Source organism: Cryptomeria japonica, chromosome 7 (assembly GCF_030272615.1).
Source record: "Cryptomeria japonica chromosome 7, Sugi_1.0, whole genome shotgun sequence".
Taxonomy (NCBI): Eukaryota; Viridiplantae; Streptophyta; class Pinopsida; order Cupressales; family Cupressaceae; genus Cryptomeria; species Cryptomeria japonica.
In genome coordinates, this window is record NC_081411.1 from 230,492,057 (window position 1) to 230,513,180 (window position 21,124).

At 33.9% G+C, this 21,124-nt stretch overlaps 1 protein-coding gene across 1 annotated transcript; it reads left to right on the forward strand.

The window, feature by feature from the left end:
- Window positions 1-18,433: 18,433 nt before the first annotated feature.
- LOC131856614 (isoeugenol synthase 1-like) lies at window positions 18,434-18,850 on the forward strand. The gene is made up of 2 exons (XM_059208462.1): window positions 18,434-18,643; window positions 18,698-18,850. The coding sequence occupies exons 1-2, from the start codon at window positions 18,434-18,436 to the stop codon at window positions 18,848-18,850; spliced, it is 363 nt and encodes a 120-aa protein (XP_059064445.1).
- Window positions 18,851-21,124: the final 2,274 nt, after the last annotated feature.

Genomic DNA, 21,124 nt, shown 5'->3' on the forward strand with positions numbered 1-21,124 from the left:
AGAGGAGGAAGTGAGGCTAAGCTAGGAGAGCTTTCTAGAAAATGAACAATCCTCTCAATAAACACCATTGATATGTCTCTGGATCTATCTATAGATATGCCTTAACACCCTCTAGATATCCAAAATAAATACAAAGCCTACTCTGAGGTTCCAATGCCTTGTATTTCTGTGGAGCAATGCGAGCCAATGTTGGACACCCAAAGACTTTGAAATGTCTCACAATCAGTTTCCTACAAGCCCAGGCCTCAAAAGGAGTATTACCCATTAAAGCTTTGTGAGGAACCTGATTTTGGATGTGTATAGCACAACTAATAGCCTATGCCCAAAAGGCGAGATCAAGAGAATGTGCATGTATCATATAGCTAGACATTTCATTGAGATTTCTATTCTTACATTCTACAACTCCATTCTGTTGTGGACTATAGGCAACTGAATGCTAAAGATAAATCCCCTCAAATGTACAAAAATCCTCAAGTCTTTTGTTCACATATTCCCTTCCATTATTTGTAAGAAGGATCTTGACCACTTTCCTGAATTTCTTCTCCACATGAGCCTTGAAGTCTATGAATCTGTCAAACACTTCACTCTTATGAACAATAAAATAGACCCAAGTGAAGCGGGAGTAGTCATAAATGAAGGTGAGGACATAGCAAGCCCTACTAAATGAAGGTGATGGAAATAGACTCGTGACATCACTATGAACAAGTTGAAGAACTTCCAAAGCTCTCCAAGATTTTCCCTTAACAAACTTATCCTTGAGATGGTTTCCCATGGAACATCCTAAGCATGCACCCTCTAAAAACCTATTGTAGACCTGTGACCATGTCCTTAGTGCTAAGCTGCTGAAGCTAGTGGTAGTTGAGGTGACCAAACTGCTCATTCCATAGCTTAATTTTTTAATTTGAATGAGTAAGTGAGGCCCTAGAAGGAGAAATTGGAACAAAGTGGGAGAATGAATAAAGCCTTGAATTGTCATTGACTTTTTCCACTACTACCAAGGCATCATTATCAAGTTCTTTTACCATAATTGAATTAGGTGTAAACTCAACATTTTCCCATTCCCATAGTGAGTGATTTGGTAGATAGAGAGAAGATTGGTAGACAAGTTAGGAACATAAAGAACATTGTTAAACGTTCCATCATCCATGGAAAATGAACCTTTCCCTTCTACCTCAACTTATGTAGCATCACTAATGTAAATGTGAGGTACCTTTCAGAGCTCCAATGAAGAAATCTACTCCTTTGTAGAACCCATGTGATAAGAGGAACTTGAATCAAGTAAGAACTTGTTGTAGCCACAAATGATTGCCCTTTCCCTTAAGACTGTGAGGAAGTGGAAGGAGATGATTCCTTCTTGTTGTAGGCAGATGGCAAATTGATGTTGTTCTTCTTAAGGAGATTTGTCAATTCATCAACTTTCTTGGTGTGGCATCTATGCTCATAATGACCATACTTCTTGGAAGAGGATGAAAAATTTCCTTGTGATGGAGAGGATGATTGTTCTTTTTCCTGATATGGATTTGACTTAGATTGCTTCTTCTTCCTATTGTAATATGTTCCTTGACTCCCTTGATTAGCCACCAAAGACTTGGACTTTGAAGACTTGAGAATCCCCAAGTTCAACAACTTAGATTGTTCCAACATCAACATTTTTCTGAAAGCATCAAATGAAGGCATGGTGTAGGAACTCCCCACTATCAAGAGATGGGTTTGGAAGGTAGAAACAAATGCTGCATATTCAGGTCAAAGCTTGTCCAACAAGTTGAATATCAATTAATCATATTTTTTATTGGTTCCACAATCCTTAAGATTTTCTCTTAGCTCATTTTCTTTGGTGACCAATTCTTTGATTGTATCAAAACTCTTGGGATCCAAGTTGGTGAGCTCATTGTCAATCTTGTAGCCTCTAATTTTATCAACTTGACCATACAATTTCTGAAAGATATCCCAAGCCTCTTTGATTGTTGAACACTTCTCAATGTGAAAAATGAGTCATCTAATACATACTTACGCAAAGTTCCAAGAGCCATGCAATTTTTAGTGAACCATTCTAATTGATCATTAGGATAAGCCTTAGGATCTATTGGTGCTGCTATTATTCCATCTATGTAATGCGTGAGTCCTTTTTCCATTAGTTTGCTCCATGCTTTTATTTTCCAAGATGCATAGTTATGTGGAGTTAAAGGTATAAATTTATGAGGACTCATAGAAACAAAAAAGAAAGAGCACAAGGAAAGAGAGGCACAATCACACAAGACACCCTCCCAAATTCACTTAATCAAAGAAGCCCGCCCCCAAAAAATGATGATTTGGCACTTTATATTTAGTGCGTGTACAATGGGCCACTTGCAAAAAATGGCAAAGTGGACTTCTAATTTCAATTTAAACTTCCTCAAATAGGCCAAAAGAGACTCAACTGATAATTCAAGAGATCTAAATTAAGATACAAGCAAATTATAAGTACCGAGTAAGCCAAAAGGGACTAATATATGAAAGTATAATACCCACTCAAAATCTCTACAAATTGATGACATATTATGAAAGTAGACGAAAAAATATACACTATAAAAAAAAGTGGCACTTGAAAAGGAGGTCCTATGAGCCCAAAGGAAGCCTTTGAAGTTACAAAATTGAGGATGGGATAGGTACTACTAAGAGAATCTGCAAATTTTGAAAAACCTGTTCACTAAAATCAAAAAATAAGCACACCACTACGAAGAGCACAAATAAAAAAAAATGCACCCAAAATGGAGCAAAATTGAGCAAGTTATGGGCCTTCAAAGTTGACCGAAAAATTCAAACTGCTCAATGGTGAGGGGTCTAAAATTCTCAAAAAGGTGTTGACGTAGGATAAAGTCAGCACTTTACTAAGTTAAATTTGGGTAGGCTATAACCGTCGGGAGGTTGTGGTCACCTGCGAAAACTGTAGTTGTCGGCGAGAGCTATCAAAGGTCAACCAGAGGTCGTCAGAAGATGTAGAGGGAGTGGATGGCAGTCTAGCAATAGACAACAATGACACAATGATGACGGGGTATGGTGGCGGTACACTTGGAAAGCATAGTTTTGCAAAGTACGAGAGGGGGAGTGGTTATGGGACCCCTCCTGCACAATATATTTCTTTTATAAAAAAGTTTGCAAATTTTCATGTAGATCAAATTAAATTTTTTCGTAGAATTTTTTTTGTTTTTCAAAATTCATACAGTACTACCCGAATTGGGTAAAAAAATCCTCCAACACCCAAAATTCAACTTTTGCCAAATATAGACAATTTTATACTCAATTTTTATGGAAACGACCTCCCGGATGCAATGGTGAGGTTGAAAATGCTCTAGGATAACTCTAGAATGTGCAGTACCTCAAATCTAAAATTAGAGGCCTTCCAAGATGTCTCCCAAAACCAATCAATGAATCCCTAATGGCTCTAATACCATGTGATATTTTGCCAAGATTAAGGGCATAATAAAAACCATACAAAAGAGAGACAATAGTTTAACAAGAACAAATTGTATTCTCATCAATATGGAAAAGAGATCAACTAGATTAACCAATAGAATTTATATGGGCTTTCTTATATAGGTAAGGCCAAATGGATATGTGAGTGCACAATCATGAAATGTGACTCAATGAGAAAAAAAGGGTAGGTAAGTTAAATTAGGGGTAGTTAGGAGAAATAATATAATATTCCACAAGATGTAGATCACCCAGCGAATGTGGAATGTAATAGCAAGATAAGACCACAAAAGGTGGAATTTCTCCTACAATTATCATCCCTATATGCACACTACCCTAAGTGTCTCATATCCAAACTATGGTGAGATGCATTATCCTAAGTTACATTAAGTAAAATGTAGCTATATCCTATAAGAATAAATAATTACACCAACAAATATATAAAAAATATGCATAATACTAGAAAGAAAATAAATTCGCACATCACAAAATAATTTGAAAAAATTAATCAAATTTCTTAAAGATCATATTGGTCATATTATTAAATTAGCTATCATAAATCTCCAATAGAATTTCTTATATTAGTGTAATATAAATATTCATGCACAATTTAAAGTTGATATTTAACATTCATGTTAAAATAGAACAACTTAAGTTATAATTATAAAAACATCTTTTTAAAAAATAAAAAATATTATTATAGGGATGTGTCTATGCATAGACACACCACAATTATTTTTAATTGCAAACTATCTTTTATATGGAAAAAATAATTGAGTTGTTCTTTGGATGATGCTTCAATAAATCATTTATAATTCTCTAGGAAGTTTATTTTTTAGATTTATTGGTTCACATCACCTCCAAAAGGTGTTTTCTTATACACTTATCTTAAGTGGCAAGATTGTCCCAATATTTTCCTTTTCGAAATTATATCCTCTTCACATATGGTCCTAATACAACTCTATTTGTGTTCCAACTGTGGGGTATTTGTCCCTTTCTATCTATGTTTTTCCTTACACACTTCTTTTATTTCTCCTATATGCTGGATCATTGGAATATTTATTAGTTTGTATTGTAATTGTTGGAGCAATGCTTATAAGAGAGGATAAAAAACCACTACAAATTCCATAATAAAGAGAATAATAGTGTTTACTAGGAAATATATATTATTTTGAGATGTTTACAAATGTACAAAGCCTTCACATATATAGGAAAGACGTTAGATAATTAAGGGTAGAAGAGATGCCATGCGTCCTATCAAGATGTAAGGTTAGGCACAGTAGGTAAAGTACAACTACCTATATGAACCTAGGAAATATGCAATACAAATATTCAAATAGAGATCTCAAAGTTGAACTTAAACACCCTAAATATGTGAAAGCCTATTTACTTTAACATCCCCCTTAAGTGCAACCTAGGGAGAAAAATACAATATCCAATATGATATGATGATGGGTCCTAGAAACTAGACCATTTAAGTTACCCATTTAAAAATATTGTACAACTAATCTCTTACAAATGAAGAAAAGGAGAAAACCTCATGGGAAAAAACTCATCCCCAAAAAGAAAGATGAATGCTATGCAGTGATGAATGGAGCTCTCCACAGTACACCCAAGAATGATATCAATCTTGAGAATACAATCAATATCCCCCCCATGGGAGGGAAAAATAGAGACTACGGATTGCCCCTATAATGAATAATAACCTACAATACTTATAAGTGTTTGAAGACAAAATAAGATCGAATGTTTACAAATAAATTGTCTGCCATTAGGAAGAAACAAAACTATATATAGATGTAGATATGCTTCCCATTCATGATAGAAATTTTTTAGGAAGCGGAATCAAAATGTATGATGATGTTTCAGAAAATTGCTCAGGTATCTTCATGTCCATGAAAGATGATTATGCCACTATAAAATAAGGTACATTCCCAAACAAGGAATAATGTGACAAACTGAAGCTATGTAGAAATTAATATGGAGCAAGATCCAAACATCAAGATGATGTGACTAAAAAAATGTAATGATTGTTATCAAAGAGAATAAAGAGACCCTCAAATGTATCCTCCAAATCTGTAGTAGAACACTGAAAACAATGTCTAAGATACCTACAATTAAACCATTCTCAAACTACAAATCTAAAAAACTAAAATGTGTCCTCCAACAAACTCTAAAAGATGATGCTAATCCTACTAATCAAGAAAGGTAGAAGTCTCAAATGACTTTGGATGAGTCAATACAAGTTAAGAAAGATCAACTATCTCTGACAAAGAATTGACAACCCTGGAAGCAATCTAAACCTCATCTAAAGTCTTAAGAGATGCCAAAATATTAAATTATTTAATAGTATCACAATTGTAGGGTATATTATTTGAAGGATGAAAAAACACATTGCAATTGAAAAGAGGATCTTTGAGGAATGGCTAAGAATCGAGAACTCCATTTAACTCCCAAATGTAAGTCCAAAGAGCATGAGGACACTCAAAATCAATAACTGATATCATGATGTCATTAGGAACATGCTTAGCAATGAATCCTAATAAATGGTATCTCTTGCAATTCCAAGCAAATAACCTACTAGATATTCTAGTTACAGAGGAACAAGCCCATAAAAATATGGTGACAAATTTAACCATATAAGATGGGTAATGATTCCATCTCACCATTTAACATTTTTCTCCCTCTTCTAAGTAATAAAAAATGGATTAAAAGAAAATCCCATTATTTACTATCATGATTCTTCAAAAAATTCTCATCACATAATATATAAGCTTCCAACAAATTAAAATATCCCATGAGGATAAAAACAAATAATATCCAATGCAACTAATCTCTTACAAAAGGAGAAACAAAGAAAATCTAATGGGACAAAAGTCCTCTCCAAAAGGAAATATGAAAAACATTTAGTGACGAATGAAGTGATGAATGTGGGTCTGCACAATACCCCCTAAGAATTAAATCCATAATAAGAAAACAATCAATAGCCTACCATACGAGGGAGTAAAAGAGACAAGGTAGCCCCACCATAATGAATAATTACCTTTAAGAATGCTAAGTGTTGAAGACAAAATAAGATCCAATTGTTGCAAACAAATTGTCTCCCTTTATAAAGAAACAACACTATGTAAAGATGCGGATATTCTTTTTGTTTAGGATATGAAATTTTAGGAAGTGGAATCCAAATGTATGATAATGTCTGTTAAAACTACTCAAGTGTCTCCTTTCCATGAGAGATGATGATGCCACAATCAAATCAACGGCGTATTCCCAAACAAGGAAGAAAGTGACAATCTCAAACTATGTGGAAACTAATATGGAGCTAGACCCAAACATGAAGATTATATGACAACAAAAATGCAATGATTTTTATCAAAGAGTAGAGAGAACCCCTCAAATTCATCCTCCAAATCTATAGTAGAAGACAGAGAAAACAATTCTAAGATACCTGCAATGAAGCCATCCTCAAACTGCAAATCTGAAAAAATTAATAAAGTTTCCTCTAGCCAACTCTAAAAGATAATGCTAATCCTATTCATCAGGATTGGTGGATGTTTTGAATGAATCTAGATGAGGATTCAATGCAAGTAGCTTTTTACCAACCATCTTTAATGAAGAATTAAGAAACTTGGAGGCAACCTCAACCTCATTTGAAATTTTAAGAGATGCCAAAATATCAAATTCTCTGATAGAATCACAATCATAGCCCATATATTCTCTAAAAAATGAATACGCATACTGAAATTGGAAAGAGGATGTTTGAAGAACAATGAGAATTAGGATCCCCATATAACTCCAAAGAGCATGAGGACACTCAAAACCAATAACCAAAATCATGATGTTATCAGGAATATGCATAGCAATGACTCCTAATACATGATCTCTCTTGAAATTTTAAAAAAATAACTTACTACGTATGTTAGGTAGAGGAACAATGTCATACAAATATGGAAATAATTTTGACCAACTATCTTTAACTAATAATCAAGAAACTTGGAGGAAATCTCAAAATCATTTGAAGTCTTAAGAGATGCCAAAATATCAAATTCTCTAATAGAATCATAATCATATCCCATATATTCTCTAAAGAATGAATAGGCATATTGAAATTGGAAAGAGGATGTTTGAAGAACAATGAGAATTTGGATCCCCATATAACTCCAAAGAGCATGAGGACACTCAAAATAAATAACCAAAATCATGATGTTATCAATAATATGCATAGCAATGACTCCTAATACATGATCTCTCTTGCAATTCCAAACAAATAACTTACTATGTATGTTAGGTAGAGGAACAATGTCATACAAATATGGAAATAATTTTAGCCATCTAAGATGGGTAATGATTCTATATTTCCTTTTAACATTGTTCCCCCTCTTCAAAATAATTAAAGTTGGATGAAAAAAAACCCATGTTTTTACTATGATGATTCTTCAAGAAGTGCTCAAAGATAAATGCATCACATAATATAAACTAAACAAATTAAAATAACCTTTGAGGCTAATAAAAAATAAATAGAACCCGATCCCTATGGTAGGGCCTAAATAAGGCGACGAGGTAGTGATATTATGCAATTACACATGCCATTCTAGACAATGTCTTTGTCACCCACCCAAAAGGAAAAATAACTCCACCAAGATAAAATCATCAAAAAAGGTTTCAACCACACAAGGATATAAGCCTCCACAAATTCTTTAAAGGTAAAACATGGGGTGCATGGCTATATTAATAGAAAAATAGATTATTGTAGTTTTAATGTGGCACTAATCAACCATGGCATACAGGCCCACCCCCTTAGATGCATAGGGGAGAAACCCTAATGAATATTTTGTTGTGCAAGCGGAAGAAAAAAACCTAGATAAATAAATATTGTAGAGCAAGTTAGATGCAAAGAACTATTGAAGAAAATAAATGAACATCAAAACAACACACAAGACTCAAATTTATGTGGTAAAACCTTGAGAAAATGCCAAGGAAACATCCACGGAGCAAGGTATCATTATTCTTATTACTCGAGAAAATAATTCCAAACTTCACAACTGGTCTCCTTTTGTAATTTGAATTTGCAAACTATAACAAGAACAATTAGATCATCATTGCCTTAATAGGCAACATAGATATATAAAGAAATTCTTCTAAATGCAACCAACACCAACATAGAAATATCCTACTCAACTCCTTAAAAGAAATTAGGAACTTTCTCACAAAGAAAAAACTCCTTAAAAGAAAACATGAACTTTCTCACAAAGAGGGACTCCTTAAAAGAAAGTAGAAACTTTCTCACAAAAAAGAAATGCAATTATGAAGGTGAGACAAAATTAGGAATTTCTCATTTCTGTGATTTCATGTTTCTAATTGTTGGCATTATCTAACAATCTCCACCTTGACAACAATTAACCTAATACCTACCTGAAACCACCATCACCCATTTTGCAAGCCACGAAAAGCCATAGTCCATTTCAACTTCTCTACCAGTACTAGATTACTAAACATGTCTGGACAATTTCTAGGTGTATGAACTTTATCAAGGATTAGTCCACCTCCATAAATAACCTGCCTTACACAATTGTACTTAATTTCAAGATGCTTGACTCTACTGTGATATGCAAGATTTTTAGCCAAATGAGTAGAACTTTGACTATTGTTACTACTTATCAAATTGCCATTAGTTTTATATCCAAAGTCATACTATATATTCTAGTCAGTTAGTATTATCGAATCATGCAGTTGGTACACACAGAGAAGTTGGTAGAAACGGTATAGTCGGTTATAGAAGGAAAACAGTCATAGAATGCAGTATTCATCGAGCTGTTTACCGAGTAAAGTTTCATGGCTACCGAGTGGTAGAGATAAAACTACGAATTGATATACACCGAGTTAAACATGTTACCAGATTCATTGAACCTGGACACACATATGAAAACGTGTTACAAGATCGAGGCACACAGAACCGTTATCACATTGGAAATTGCACATACAGATTTTGTATAATTTTGAGGTCATCTAACCAATGAAATATTTTGCATGGTTATTTATTCGAGAAATCATGTTTGTAAGATCGAAGCAATGAATCGGATCACCAACATAAGAAGTCTATTTATACAGCATGAATTTAGCATTAGAAATATATGTGAATGTGAGAAATGTGTGTGCATATGTGTATGAAGCAAGACTTATGTGATACATGAGAAATCACAGAGTATTATGACTGTTACAAAGACATAGAGGTCCTCGAGAAGGTTATCAGAGAATAGTCAAGGAATAGAGTATACAGAAGGGTTTACCGAGTTACTTTATGAATTACCAAGGTATGCTATAGGCAAGGTAATCTTATTTTGAGCACATAGAATCTGCTACAACATTTAAGATGTAAAGTTGTAGATATTTGTAATGATTCTATTGTAATATCTTGAAGTTGTAAGAGAAACCTTTAACAGGGTAAAAGACTCTAACCAAGTCTATAAATTATAAATCCTTTAACCAGGTGCTACACTTATATAGTGTTGTAAATCCTTTAGCAAGGTAGATCTAACTGATCTTAATACTCCTAACAGGGTAAGCTATCAGAAATAGCTAAATGTATCTCTAACTGAGCACTCTTTATTATTGCAGTAGTGAAGTTGTGGGTGCCATCCCCACCACAGTTTTTCTCTCTAACCAAGAGTTTCTGCGTGATCAAAATATATGAGTGATGGAGTGAATCATGTATGAATGTTATCTATTGATTATAGTTTTGTTTTATGTTACTGCACTATTCTGTTTATGTATAGCAGTAAGGTTATTACAAAAGAAAAGTTTTGGAGTACTGATTCACCCCTCCCCTCTCAGTACATTAGCTTTCCATATTGGGCCTAACAATTGGTATCAGAGCTTGAATCTTGGAAAAGGGTTTAACTACCTAAAGAGAAAGATCTTATCAATGGAAGGGTATAAACAATCTCGGAGGATTGTGTATCTACAAGAAGAGCTGGATAATGCAAATCAAGTGATTGCAGACATGCAAAGGCAAATGCAAAAATCTCTGAAAGTAAGGAGAAGATTATCTGATGACTTGCAGGATTCTCAAGAGTTAGTGGAACAAATTGAGACATCATCTGACAACAATATATCTGAAGAGACTGAAGAAATGATTGGAATGTTGAAAGAAAAGAACAAAGCATTGGCTGATCCACTAAAAGCAATGAAAAGAGAACATGAACATTTTAGTACACAGATGACTGAAAATCTAGATGCATTAAGGATAGCTGAGGATAAAGCAAGAGATTTACAAAGAGAGAAACAACAACTTGAAGTCTTAGTATCCGATAAAAATGATGAAATCATAAGGCTAACTGGTATTCAGCAAAATCTGACAGATCAACTAGGTTATACACATCATGAAGAAAACATGAAAAATGATGAGAATCAAGCATTGAAACTTGAAGTATCAAGGTTGAGCAATGAACTTGAAATGGAGAAGAAATCCAAGGAAACACTGAAGAAGAGTTATGAAGCATCAAAGATGTTGGATGAGCAACTGAACACAAGATGACCCTACAAAGAAGGAGGACTTGGTTACAAAGGAAAAGACTCTACCGAGAAGGGAATCTACACTACTGAGAGAGGAGAATCATCAAAACAAGCTGGAAAAAGGAATATCATCAAAAGGAAGAAGCCTATTTGTTACTTCTATGGAAATCAAGGTCATACTGCCAATATGTGTCAAATCAGAAAAGGTAAGCAACCGAATACCACTAAGACCAATGGTTATTGTTACAATTGCAATAAATATGGTCACACATCTAATCAATGTCGGACAAAGTCTGTTAACAATTATCAGAAGGCAAAATTCAAAGGGTTTTGCAAAAACTGCAATAGATATGGACATAGTACCGAGAAGTGTTGGTTTAAGAAAAAGAACCACATATGGTCTACACACTGAGAAAATACTAGAGGTTACCGAACTCACACAGATCCTTACCGACAATATTCTGCAGTACCATGGGATTACAATACAAGGGTATGGTGTGAATGTTGTGGAAGATATGGACATATAAGTGCAAACTGTTTTATAAGGTTTGGAATGAATAACCGAAGATCATGGAGAAATCCTGGTATGGCATGTTTTCATTGTCACAAAGCTGGACATTTAGCTGGAGATTGCAGAGATCAACCGAGAAGATACAATGAAGAGATAAAAGAAAAATTCAAGATGATTTGGAAAAAGAAAGAAATTATGTCTGATGAAGAAAGCACCTTACCTACCGAGTTAGGTGCTCCCACTCCAAATTAATTGGTAAAGGTATGAAGGGACTGCATTCTCACAAGGTTAAATCTTAAACACTTCCTATTTTAAGTATGTACTAAATTCAAAATCTGCATAGTAAGATGTAGCAGTAAGTTTGAAATTCTATCAAAGTCTTTTGGAGCACTTTATAGGAAAACAGTTAAGTCGGTGAATTCAGGAAGCCTGTCAAGTCGGTGTATGAAGGAAATTTGGTTACTCGATTAAAGCACAAAAAGGGAAAGAAAGTTAAGTGAACCGAGTGCATTTAATGTCTTTGACCTAACTTGCACAGAGCTCGATAAGGTATTTTTGAGTACTTACAAGGTTTTTCACGGTCATTTTCATTCACCAAGTTTTCGAGAAGCAGAGCAGAGCGAATCAAGGCAATCAAACCATCCTCAAAGAAAAATCTAAGGTATTTACATCGAATCTCATCACATTGCTAAGCTGGTTTACCGAACTCATTAAGTTGTTATCTGTTGAGTGTGAAGCGTCTGCCATTTGGTAAGTTCTAAAACCCTAAGGTTCCTGTGTCAATTTTTATATGAAATCAAAATGGCATCTAAGATCCAAGACCCCATTGTTGTCACAAATGTAGAAAAGCCCTCACTAAAATACTCTATGACTCCTAAAATTGCATCTGCACCGGATGACAAAACTGCTTTTATCATCCCAGATCGAGTCTTATTAGTCGAGGATGTGAGATTCTTCACAAAATGTCGTGTTGAAGAACTTGGTCACTTTGAGATCAAAGATGCATATGATGAATTGTGCACAGATGGTAAAATGGATAGAAAGTTTGAACATATCAAAATCAAGGGATTGACTAAAGCCCTAACCTATCCCCGTGTGTTCAAACCCCAGTGGATCAAGTTTGTACTAAGCCGAGTGCATGATGATTTCATGTGGCTACAAGAGCAACCGTTTAAGATCACTAAAGAAATCATTCATCTAATCACCGATTACCCTATCTATGATCATGCCCGAGCATAGAAAATGATATCACAAAAGGAATTGATCAGTTTGACTGGAGTTGAATCTGATTACAGAGGTTTGAAGTTGAACAATGTTACTGATCTTGAACTCAAATTTGCCATTAGAGTAATTGGTTACTGTTTCTTCCAATCGGCAAGGGAAAATAGTGTACAATGTCATACAAATATGGAAATAATTTTGACCAACTATCTTTAACTAATAATCAAGAAACTTGGAGGAAATCTCAAACTCATTTGAAGTCTTAAGAGATGCCAAAATATCAAATTCTCTAATAGAATCATAATCATATCCCATATATTCTCTAAAGAATGAATAGGCATATTGAAATTGGAAAGAGGATGTTTGAAGAACAATGAGAATTTGGATCCCCATATAACTCCAAAGAGCATGAGGACACTCAAAATAAATAACCAAAATCATGATGTTATCAATAATATGCATAGCAATGACTCCTAATACATGATCTCTCTTGCAATTCCAAACAAATAACTTACTATGTATGTTAGGTAGAGGAACAATGTCATACAAATATGGAAATAATTTTAGCCATCTAAGATGGGTAATGATTCTATATTTCCTTTTAACATTGTTCCCCCTCTTCAAAATAATTAAAGTTGGATGAAAAAAAACCCATGTTTTTACTATGATGATTCTTCAAGAAGTGCTCAAAGATAAATGCATCACATAATATAAACTAAACAAATTAAAATAACCTTTGAGGCTAATAAAAAATAAATAGAACCCGATCCCTATGGTAGGGCCTAAATAAGGCGACGAGGTAGTGATATTATGCAATTACACATGCCATTCTAGACAATGTATTTGTCACCCACCCAAAAGGAAAAAAAAAAGGAAAAATAACTCCACCACGATAAAATCATCAAAAAAGGTTTCAACCACACAAGGATATAAGCCTCCACAAATTCTTTAAAGGTAAAACATGGGGTGCATGGCTATATTAATATAAAAATAGATTATTGTAGTTTTAATGTGGCACTAATCAACCATGGCATACAGGCCCACCTCCTTAGATGCATAGGGGAGAAACCCTAATGAATATTTTGTTGTGCAAGCGGAAGAAAAAAACATAGATAAATAAATATAGAAATATCCTACTCAACTCCTTAAAACAAATTAGGAACTTTCTCACAAAGAAAAAACTCCTTAAAAGAAAACATGAACTTTCTCACAAAGAGGGACTCCTTAAAAGAAAGTAGAAACTTTCTCACAAAAAAGAAATGCAATTATGAAGGTGAGACAAAATTAGGAATTTCTCATTTCTGTGATTTCATGTTTCTAATTGTTGGCATTATCTAACAATCTCCACCTTGACAACAATTAGCCTAATACCTACCTGAAACCACCATCACCCATTTTGCAAGCCATGAAAAGCCATAGTCCATTTCAACTTCTCTTCCAGTACTAAATTACTAAACATGTCTGGACAATTTCTAGGTGTATGAACTTTATCAAGGATTAGTCCACCTCCATAAATAACCTACCTTACACAATGGTACTTAATTTCAATATGCTTGACTCTACTGTGATAAGCAAGTATTTTAGCCAAATGAGTAGCACTTTGACTATCTTAAAATACAATCAGTTTGTCCTGCACTTTTTCAACCTCACCCAAAATGTCCTTAAACTGAATTGCTTCTTTAAATGCATGCGAGAAAATGATATACTTTGCCTCATTTGCACATAAAGCAACTGTTTCTTGAATCTTTGACATCCAACAAACAACTCCACCTACAAAATTAAAGACATAACCTAATGTAGATATCATTTTGTCAAAATCACCTACCAAACTAGAATCGACATAACCACACACTAAACTAGTGTTTATGAAATATCAAAGCACCCCTTTCACTACTGCCCAATGCTCTTTACCTGGATTTGGCATATATCTACTAACAATACCAATTGCATGTGAAACATTTGGTCTTGTACATACCATTGCATACATCAAACTTCCTACTACATTAGGATTCGATACATGAGACATATAATCCTTTTCTTCCTTAGTACTAGGACATAAACTTGAAGAAATCTTAAAATGGAAAGCCAAAGGGATTTTACAGGTTTCACATCCTGCAGACCGAATCTTATGAGGATCTTCTCCACATATTTCTGCTATGATAATGAAACCTTACCATGTTCCCTATCTATGTGTATCTCTATGGCCAAAATTTGTTCGCTACTCTTAGATTCTTCATATCAAATATCCTAGCCAGCTAAACCTTCAACTTATTGATTTCAGCCATGCTTTTACTTGTCATAAGCATATCATCAGCATATAACACAAAGATAAAGAATAAACCATTTTCCAAAAACTACAAAAATCTTCTAGTGGATAACTTGTATAATTCCATTCCCCAAATTTTCTTCTCATGCTCCTTTTCTATCCGAGTTAGAGAGCCCTCATTCTTGGCAAAATAAGTATAACAAAGGGCCAATGGACATCATGGTGGGATAGTAGAAATTGGTGAATTCACCTGCTATGGCTATGGGCACTATAAGAATGCACGCCTCTTTCCTATATTTAGCTTCCTCTACCTGTTTGCCCTTCGCTATGATTTATACTATGAACACACTTGAGCTATTGTCTCTTAAACTGAACCCCATCTCTGTACTTTGCATTTGTAATGTTTATCAATTCCAAATCTAAAGGAAAGGGGCTAAAAAATTCCTTAGGAAGTGAATTCCACACTATAAGGGAAGGGTAATAACATAATATTTGTTGTACATTACCAAATATGGAACCATCAATAATGAGTTTCTAACTAGTAAGAGCATTTTCTTCTTCTTTATCTTCATCTCCATGTTATTGAACACAAATAGTTAAAATTGTCATATCCAAGTGAGGAAACATGGTAGAATCTAACTAGCTAGAATCACCACACCCATGTAAATATGGGCATGGTAGGAAAGAAGGTTGTCACCACCCATGAGCAACATGATCCCTAACTCATGACGAAGTTAGTTGAGTCATGTGACCAATGTCTATGATCTATTTTTATTCATCAATTATATTGACATCTACATCCAGGTGCAAGGGAAAGATTTTGATAGGAGGTCAAATGACAGGACACTTTATTATTATCAGACAAACAACATTAAATGTATTTTTATTTATGCTCCCCTCAACTTGCACAATCACATTGGAAAAATCATAGCTTCAGTGTAAGGTAAAAAATGAATATCAGTTACACAACTAGTTGAAACAATAGACTTTAATATATATTTCTAACTTATACAAGAAATATCTACCCTTAACTCATGCTAAAATGAATAAATTTAAAATAGTTGGATAGAAAATTACCAACCACAACTATATACAATAAAATTATTAGTCCAATTTTAGGTTTAGTAGGCTCTAGTTTAGAGATAAAATGGTGCCTAAGATTCTTAGGTAGCTCATAAAATAAACAATTGAGATGAGAACTCTCATATTGGAAAATATTGATCTAAGAAAAAGGCCTTGATAAATAATAAACCAATAAAAATGATCAATCTTATGTTGAAGAATAACAAGCAATATGGAATGTTGGAAATAGGGTCCTAGCCTAAAGACATAAACTAAGATCTAATTTCCTAAACAATAATCATTCTTTTGATAAAAGAGAAACTAAGATCTAACTTTAGTCTTATAGGGGAGATGTATGTTGTGTATGATTATTTATTATTTTTGATTTGATGTGAATGTGTAGTGATTGGGTAAAATGATGTAAAATTGACAAGATTCAAAATAAATATAAAGATACATAAATTGCAGGTAAACACATAAGTACAAATCTAAAAATGAGAGGCATAGAGGAAATTGTAACTAAATTTTATAGCTAAACATGTCAAGCTATGGAGCTAGGCACCTTAGTCTTGAAGGTATTTTTGTCAGCTAAGGTTTTAGATTTAAGAAGATGATGCCTTGTAGATCTCTCCATTTAAAATTCAACCAAAAAGTGTGAGAATATTAAGCTAATCAATATTGATCTAGGGTTTTCACTTGTTTTAAGTCTAGAGCTATGTTTCTTAGTCTTCTCTATGCAATTTTGTCACTTTTTGTAGTTTGTGTAGTATCATAAATTGTATCCACCTAAAATTTTGTCCTCACCTAGAACTCACCTTGGAATTTTCTCTTTCAATTCTCAATGCTTGCTTTGATTCTACTTACATCTCTCACAAACCTGCATTTTCACTTTCTCTTCTACCTCTTCCCCAAAGATGAGCCCTAATTATCATGACTAGGGGGCTAGTGCATCTTGATTCTAGCTTAGGACCATGGCACTGTAACGCCTTGGTCCTCTCAATCAAGACCCAAATTTAGTCCTCATAATGGTCACTTCAAGTGAGCGGGAATTTGGGTCTCGTGTCAACCTTCTCTAAAAATTCAAAGAGTTTTTGGGTAGTCAGGTATAAAAGGAGGCACACTCCTCTCATTTGAAGACCTAAGCCATCTAATCTAAGTTGAGTTACACTCTAGCGAATTCCTTTCAATTGAGCAAGCAATCAAGCATTCCTCAAGCATTGAGGAGAAGTTCAGTTAAGTTGAAGCATTGAAGATGGCATCCATGATGAAACTTTGACGAAGACATCCTACATGACATCCTAAAACCCTTGTGTGAGGCTTCAAGCAAGCTTCATTAAGGTATATATTCCAATTACATGCATTGAATTTCAGATCTAGCCTTTCCCTCAAAAGGAAAGAGTGTAGCTGCAATTCAATTCTATTTTGATTACAATTATCATTTCAATTTTAAGTTTAATTCCTAAACTAGGGTTTGACCCATGACAAATCCCTATCCATAACCCACTTTCCTATCATTCTATGTGTAGAAAATTGATTCAAGAGTTGTTTGTCTATTATAGAATTTATTGTCTGTGTGCTTTAAATGTGAAGTTTGCTTTGATGTTCATACTGAATTTGTGAATTTAAATGGATTTATGAATGTGATTACTTCTTTGTGGGTAAAAATGTTCATTTGAAGCAACATTCACTCTCTTTCTGAAAGTTTAGTAAGATCTATTTTGGGTTAAAACATTTTCTCACATTAGTGTTGCTCATTGGTGTACCAATTCTAATTGTGATTTGTTGGAAAGATGAACTATCTTTGAACCTATAAATTCAATCTGTTATTTGGAATGTTATCCTCTAGTTTTGGTTACTTGTGCTTGTTGCGTGGTAATGTGCAAGCATTTGTTACCTTTACTACTTTCTAGGAAAACGTGTACCCAAATTTAATTTTCCTTATAATTTGATTATATAGATCTGATGAAGGGAGTTGTACCATTCAAAAAATTTAGAGAGAAACTAATTTACAGTTCACCCAACTATTGATTAATGATTTGGTCTCACTTTTTGGGAAAACAATCTCTTTGTTTATAAGGTTTAAAGAGATGAATATGTTAACGAACATGATTTCTATCATATTTTTATCATACCATTTAACTTTTGGATAACAAGAAAACTAATGATTAAACATCGACGAAAGCCATCAAATTAAAGAGAGAACAATTGAATATAGTGTGTCACATGTAAAACTGTGCGTTGATGCTTCATTTTCTGATAAGCCTTCAGACAATGACAATATAGACCAAAGCAGTCTCATTGGGGATTGACAGTTTAATGGTGAGAAAAAGCTCCTTTTTGAACAAGAATTGATGATCAAATTGAGCTTTTTCTCTATCTGTGGACAAACGGACTGAATTGAAATCTCCAAGATGTCAGTAACAGCTGAGAGACAGGATGGGGAAAACAACAGGATAATGCTCATAGGAGGCACAGGATATCTCGGTAAATACATGGCAAAAGCCAGTGTTTCACTTGGTTACCCCACCTCTGTTCTTGTAAGGCCTGAATCTCTAGCTCCTCATTCCTCTAAAGCTCGCATACTTCAAGACTTCACAGATATGGGTATTCATATTCTTCAAGTGAGTGAAATATTGCTCTAAATTTATAAATTATTTTGGGGGTTTTATATATAGGGATCTCTGGATGACTACGAAAGTCTGGCGAGTGCATATAAACAAGTAGATATACTCATATCCACGCTTGCAATCCCTCAGCATATGGATCAGCTCAAAATCATAAGAGCCATTCAAGAAGTTGGGAATTTCAAGATTTTGTTTTTTAATTGATTTATATATTGTTTCTGAAATCAAAGCTTTTTGGGAATGGCTTAAATCACAAACACTAAGTTTATATTTCTAAATTTAAAAGCGTTAAATATTCAAAATTGATTGACATTTTCTAAGCTTAATATATTGTTTAATGCATCTTATCACAGTAAGATTACACTTCTAAGCTTAAAAGTGTTGAACACTCAGAATTGACTAACATCTTCTAGACTTAATATGTTACTTAATGTGTGAGATTTAAGGCTGACCAAATTTCTCCCATAAAAATTTGGCTGCGTTGTAGGCAGGGTGAAAGGTCTCTCTATTTCAGAGGGTATGTGATGATAAAAAGAACAATCAGTAGGGCTCTTGAAGAAGCAGGGACACCTCATTCCTTAGTTTCCGCCAACTGTTTTGGGGCCTATTTTGTGATTATCTTCTTCAACCTCGGCGCAAACCATACTTAGAGGAAGGTATATAATGTCAACTGGATTCCAATCAGTAGCAGATATAAAAGGAACCACAGATCGATAATTCAAACAATCAATAAGCCATCAGCATTATATAATATAGGTATATTTTGCAAAAGAAAAACAGTACTGACATTAAATTTGAATGTTGTGTAGCAGTTTTCAATTTAGAGGATGATGTTGCAACTTTTACTATTTTGGTACCAAACGACTCAAGAACATTAAACAAGTTAGTGGTTTATTAGCCAGAGTGAGCTTGTATAGCTGTGGGAGAAGAAAACAGGAACATGAAGAGAGTTTTCGTATCAGAATCTGAGCTAATCAAACTGTCAGAGAGTAAGTTTTCAATCTCGTTCACCTTCCGAATTCTTTAATTTTTTTTCTCTCAGACTGAATCATTAATCGTAATAAAAAGTAAATACATATATGCAGCACTTCCTCATCCCGATAATTTTCCTGTTTGTGTTTTGCACAACGTATTTGTGAAAGGTGACCAGACCAACTACGAATTAGGAGAAGAAGAGCTTGAGGTTTCAAAGCTCTATCCCGATTACAAATACACTCCAATAGAAGAGTTTCTTGAGGCATCGGTCAGTGCTCCCCGCGATATAAAACTTACATCCTTTGCCTAAAGCAAGTTTGGTAAATGTATACTGGTATAATTGCCAGACACAATATTTTATCTGTTATAAAGAAGCAAGAATCGAACAGAGATCTGAGAAACCATAGGTATGTAGGCTCCTCGAGACCTTGGCCCACAAGTATTGCTAGAATTCAGGTGACCACCAAGCTAATAAATACTTGTTATATTGTCTTTATGAATTCATGTGACCGCCATGCTAATAAGTACATTTTATATTGTTTATAGACATTTTCATGTGACTGCTATCTGTTAAGGGAGGGGGATTAGTATGTGTGCATCTTAATTTTGAACTTCTCAAAATTTTATGTCTAAATTTGTTTTCAAGTACACATGGTCAAATATGATGTCATATCAATAAGCTATTTTGTAAGGGTGTCTAAAATGGTCCCAAAAAAAGTAAGACAAATTGGTATGCACTAAGTCATGTTTAATGGTGCTCTAATGTGGCATTACATGATTGGTTGCTTTTTAAAATTTAGAGGAATCCTTTTGATGATAAGTATTGACATCACATTTTAAGTGCACTACTATAAGGTCCATTTTGTCCACCTACTATAACATGCGTTGGTACCCCTATCACTTCCATTCCCTCTCTCCTAGCACATTTGGTTCTGAATTATTTGATGCCTTTCCTATTTGATGTGACAATAATGGATTTTCAACATTTTTTATGTTTTCAAAATTAATAAATACACATTTCCAAAAGATTGTCCTCAATGAGAAGTTGATATGGAATGTTGTCGTCTAACATTAGAAAGATTTCATAAATAGAGAGCATGTGTCTAAATATGATGATTGACCTTACATGTCAAGTAAGGTTTAATATCAATAATTTGTTTATGTTCATTTTCAAGTAGCACCACATAACATACTATAAATAAAATTTGTATAAGATTAATACACATTATCACAATATGTATAGAATTTGACCACTTTTCTAAAATCTTTTGAAATGATACAACCTTCTTAAAATTTTGATTGTATTTTATAGTAAAGACGTCCAAAAATTATCGCATAACTATCAACATTGAGTCTGAGATAAAGTAATCTAAACTTAAATTGTAGTAAATGTATCTCCACCTAAATTATGAGTGTTTTAATATTACATAATAATAAAAGCTTTTGTTTTGAATCAATAAAGAAATAATGAAAATAAATAACACTCTTGACTATTAAATATTT

Bases quoted from the DNA above. Each gene is read 5' to 3' on its own strand.
- LOC131856614 (XM_059208462.1), top strand. From the start codon at position 18,434: ATGTCAGTAACAGCTGAGAGACAGGATGGGGAAAACAACAGGATAATG. The intron at 18,644-18,697 runs GTGAGTGAAATA...TTTTATATATAG, and splicing joins TGGGTATTCATATTCTTCAA to GGATCTCTGGATGACTACGA.